Source organism: Neophocaena asiaeorientalis, unplaced genomic scaffold (assembly GCF_003031525.2).
Source record: "Neophocaena asiaeorientalis asiaeorientalis breed wild unplaced genomic scaffold, Neophocaena_asiaeorientalis_V1.1 scaffold129, whole genome shotgun sequence".
Lineage (NCBI taxonomy): Eukaryota > Metazoa > Chordata > Mammalia > Artiodactyla > Phocoenidae > Neophocaena > Neophocaena asiaeorientalis.
Genome location: NW_020172446.1, coordinates 8802328 through 8807151, shown reverse-complemented (window position 1 = coordinate 8807151; position 4824 = coordinate 8802328). Strand labels below are relative to the sequence as shown.

Below are 4824 nucleotides of genomic sequence, written 5' to 3'. Positions count from 1 at the left end.
AAAGTATCAAACCCCCCCCCCCACCCCGTGAATGGGCACCACTTCAGAGCTACCCAGATGCCTGGGGCAGAGGCAAGGGGAGGGGCAGTTGATAATTCCAGCAAGGACCTCTTGGCCATTTGTTGGCAAAGCTGACAAAGGCTGTTTGCAGTGCCCTGTGGCCAAGCTAGAATGCAGAAGGCTGCCATGGGGGCTTTTAACTGGTCTGGGGGGCGGGCCCCACTCACTCGGGCTCCAGTGATGAAGTTTGGGAGCTCCCCCGTGCCCCAATGCAGAATGGTTTTCTTGATCCCTTCCACGTTGAGGAGCAGAGCGGCATCCATGGTACTCCCGGCAGCCTGGCCGCTGTCCCATCCTCTGCTTCTAGCAGTGACGCAGGGACCCTGCCTGACATCCACTGTTACTGCCTCAGCTTCTGTTCCATCCCACCCTAAGAAGGAGGGAAGACAGTTGGAGCTTTCTTAAAGAAGACAGGAGGGGACTTCCCTGGTGGGCCGGTGGTTAAGACTCCACGCTCCCAATGCAGGGGGCCCGGGTTCGATCCCTGGTCTGGGAACTAGGTCACGCACACCGCAGAGAACATCCCACACGCGGCAACAAAGATCCGCGTGCTGCAACTAAGACCCCGTGCAGCCAAATAAATAAATATTAAAAAAAAAAAAAAAAAAAGACAGGGGATCAGGAGTGACCAGCAGCAGAGAGGCCTCAGGCTACTGAAGGAGAAGGGCACTGCAAGCCCCCTTTACCCTGCCTGGTCCTGGGGCGTTGGTCCTGATCTCAGACTCTTTGTCCCTTTGGAGCCCCGGCCGGGGTGCAGTCCCGCTTCCCTCTTTCCTATGTCCCGCTATCTCCTCCCCAAGATCTGCCCGCAAGCTGGCTTGGGAGAGCACTAAGACGGAGTAAGAGAAGGGGAGCAGGTTTGGAGAAAGTTGAGGAACCCCCACCAGCCCTGATCCTGTCTCCCCTACAAGGTCTGGCTGAGGACAGTGAGCTCTCCCGTCCCCTTTGCAGGATCTCATCCCTGTGCCCTGGCCCCCGGGGCAGAACTTATTCTGGGCATTTGGGGTTTAAAAGTGAAAAATGATGTGAAGACGTGGTGTTTGGCGCCACCTTGTGGCCAATCCAAGTTCTCATGCCTGGTCTGCGCCAGGCCTTGAGAGGCTACGTTACAGGGAGCAGGGACACAGGACCCTGCCACAGGGAGAGACGAGAACAGGGCACCAGGAGCCCAAGAGAGCTGCGTTCAAAGGGCTGATCCCACCTCTTATTTCCTGACCTTGTGGCTTTGGGTATCTCCCACCCTATCTCTACTTTCCCAACTGAAATGGGAAAATCGACCTCTCCTGCCTCCCTCTCTATGAAATTGAGAAGCTTCCCTGAAAAGTGAGTGGGACCCTAAAACCCAGCATACCTAAAATTTTTGACTCCCATGAGGAACCATTGGCATACAGCAGGGCCAAGCCTGGGCCAACTGGTCTGGGTCACAAACCCAGACTGGAGCAGCCCAATCACCCCTCCAGGACCCCTCCCTGAGTGCTCAGAACCTCCCCACTGTGGGCCCAGCTCCATCTCTCTCTGAGGACAGGGGATAAGGTGGAGGGGGGTTGCAGAGGTCCTTCTTTTCTGTTCCATTCTTTCTACAGCCACATAGCAACCTAGAGCAGTCTGCATGCGTAGGAGGCAAGATGGTAAAACTACAAAGAAAAATCAGAGAGATTCCCATAAAAGTCAAGGGAGGGGGGACACAGAGCAGGGGCAGTAGTTGCTTCTGGGGTCCTGGCAATATTCTGTTTCTTCACCCAGGTGATGGTTACATGGGTCTTGGCTTTATAAGTATTCATGCTACTAGCCTTTACGTTTTAGGCATTTTTCTGTCCATGATATCATCACAATGGAAGAAAAAGTTCTAACTGGGTCTCACATTGCTCAAAACTCTCCCTCTGTTTCAATTGCTTCCCTTTGCAGAGAGTCGAAAGGCACACCTGGGGACTTCCCTGCGGTCCAGTGGTTAGGACCCCACGCTCCCACTGTAGGGGACGTGGGTTCAATCCCTGGTCAGGGATATAAGATCCCGCATGCCACATGGTGTGGCCGAAAAAAGAAAGAAAGAAAGGCGTACATGGATTGCAGAAATACCTAGAGGTTGGACTGACAAATTTGGTCCATGGTTGGCGAGGGTGAGGGATACAAGCAGAAGGGGGTGTTGAAGCTGATGCCGGAAGTTTCAGTTTCACTGCTGAGAAAAATGAGGTGCTCAGGCCACAGCCTCTAGAGGGAGCCCCAGCCACTGTTTGGCCCACAAAATAACTTCCTAATGGACTTCATAAAAATGCAAGTCTAATAACCTCAGTCCCCTCTGAAAATTCAACAAAGGCTTCCCACCACCATCAGGATAAATTCTAAGCTCTTTCCCTGGCTGATGGGGTCCTTCAAGCCCTGCCTCTTGCCATCCGGCTCCTGGCCTCTCCATCTCGCTCAGGCTTCCTCTGCTCCTGGAACTTGATGGCGATCTGGCGTCCCAACATAAGCCTTTGCAGATCCCTCTACTGGAAATCCTCTTCGGCTTTGTCTCCCTAACTCATCAGCTAAAACATCATATGCTAAGGGAAGCCTGCCCCGACCCCCCAGCTCCAGTGGGTTCCCCATTCCTTTTACACCCTCTCATCATCCCCTAGCACCTCACATTCATGACATTTTCACAGTTTAATGTCTGCTTCTTCCATCACACTGGCACTTCCATGAGGTCAAGGTAACTGGTGAAAGTTTTCCGTTGGACAGGGAACCTTCAGGGCAGGGCAGGGCTGGAGCTCCTTCTCCTTCTCCAACCTCCTCCCCGACAGAGGCAAGGATGGAGCTGGACCCAGAAAGCCTCAGCCTGGAACCACGGACTGGTTTTTCCTCCTTACAAGGAGGGCCAGGAGCCCCTGTACCCACCACCTCTCTGTTGGGAGCCTGCTGGCCTCCGTACATTTTCCTTCCCACCACCTTGCTCCACCCTCCACAGGAGGCCAATAGAGAGGCTCCTCATTCAGAAGAAATTGTTTCTTCCTCCTCTTGTTGCCATGGAGACCATTCTCCTTCACCTGCCCTTCCAGTCACAGAGCTGAGGGAGGCGGGCTGAAAGCTTCAAGCAGGGAGGGCCTCAGCGTGCGTTCAGCCCCTCGTTCCTGATGCTTGATGAGGCCGTGGAATCTAAGGTTAAGAATTCATGTTTCAGAGTCAGACCTTCAGGGTTTAAGTTCCAGCTCCGGCTCTCTGTTCCATCTTGGGAGAGACACCTCACCCGTCTGAATCTCAGTTTTGTCATCTGTAATGGGAATAAAAATAGTACCTGCTTCATAGCGTTGCTGTAAGGATTAAGGAAGATGAAAGAAAGGAAATGCACTTAGCAGACACACGGTAAGGGCTTCACACATGTAAGCTATCGTATAGATGCCCGTGACGTACGAGCCAGGCACTGCGACAGGCAGACAGGCACGGATGGACAATGGCAGCACGACGACCGATTTGGGAGGATTTGTTTCTACATGTGTCATCTTCCCTGAGTCTTTCCCACATGTTCAACTTAGTTTCCAGAAAAATAATAACTCCTGCTTTCCCCCCCTCATATTTCATTGGTAGAGGACACGAAGTAAATTCCCTAATTACAATAATAAATCCAACAAGCATACAAGAAGTGTGGGAACACACACTTCCGACGCTTGGGAAACAACTCGGCTAGGGGAAGAAGTTGAGCAGGCAAAACTGGGCAGCGTTTTTCAAACCGCAGCTCACAACGCTTAGAGAGTCACTAACATAAACTTAGCGAGCTGTCACCGCGACTTTTTTTTTTTTAATGAAATAGAAAATATGTCAAAGCACCTCACACATAGTCAAGTATTGTTTCAGGAAACTTTTGTTTTAGTTACACATATGTGTGTGTGCTGGGGGTCTCACCTGGGTCCTGGGCCCCCAGACACGATGTTCCTTGTGCAAGAAGAACACCTCCTCCCCTGCCTCCCACTTCCCACATACACACTCAAACACACACAGACACACACATTCTTTGCTTGGTGAACTCATTTTCTAGGTCTCAGCTTTAAGTGACATAACTTTGGTGTCATAATTTTCTTTGATGAATCGATTACTGGTTATTTAATTTATTCATGTCCGTTTCTCCCCACACGCTAGATCTGCGCTCCTGGAGGTAAGGAATGCATCCGTTTTGTTGACCTTTGTGGACGATTGTTAGCACAGTGCTGAATCTATCAAGACACAAGTAGGTATTTGGAAAGACACAGGAGGGGACATGGGGAAGGAGGAGAAGGGGGGCTGGGAGAGACCAGGGTTGGATACACCTGCAGGGGAGAGGTGCAGGCTGAGGAGATGCAGTGTGGGGCGCTGGTGAGGCTCATGGACCCTGGTCCCCGACTGAGTTTGAATCCTTGCTGCATACTAACCGGGGGAAATTGGGGCCCCACCTGACCTCCCTACACCTCCGTTTCCTCATCTAGTCCTTGGCTGCAATGAGGGGCTCATGAGTTCCTCCTGTAAAGTGCTTGGAACACCAGTACCTGGTGTATATAGTATGTACCTCGTATTAATCGTTCTCCTCCCATGGGGAGGGTCCTTTCGCAAGGGTGTGGGTGAGATCACCCAGAGGTGAAGAATGGGGTTAAGGACTGAGCTTCAAGGTGCCCATCAGTCGAAACTCGGGGTGGGGGGGTGGAGGGTTTTAGGTGAGGACGGCAGCAAGGAAACGGAAGGGGGAGCATGGCCAGTGCTGCCTTGAGGTGGAGGAGGGACAGGGCTTTCTAAATGGTGGATTTTTTAGTTTGGGTGCTA

General features: G+C 52.0%; 2 protein-coding genes across 3 annotated transcripts in view; one reads left to right on the top strand and one right to left on the bottom strand.

The window, feature by feature from the left end:
• AIPL1 (AIP like 1 HSP90 co-chaperone) overlaps positions 1-323 on the bottom strand; it is an 8236-nt gene extending 7913 nt beyond the window's left edge. The window contains exon 1 of the mRNA XM_024737181.1: positions 228-323. Coding sequence (XP_024592949.1) covers positions 228-323 — 96 coding nt within the window. The remainder of the gene's footprint in view (positions 1-227) is intronic.
• Positions 324-3341: 3018 nt separating this feature from the next.
• The window catches only part of PIMREG (PICALM interacting mitotic regulator), a 7497-nt gene continuing 6014 nt past the window's right edge, over positions 3342-4824 (top strand). For both annotated transcript variants that reach the window (XM_024737065.1, XM_024737073.1), the window contains exons 1-2: positions 3342-3399; positions 4171-4258. The gene's annotated coding sequence lies outside the window, so the exon portion shown is untranslated. The remainder of the gene's footprint in view (positions 3400-4170; positions 4259-4824) is intronic.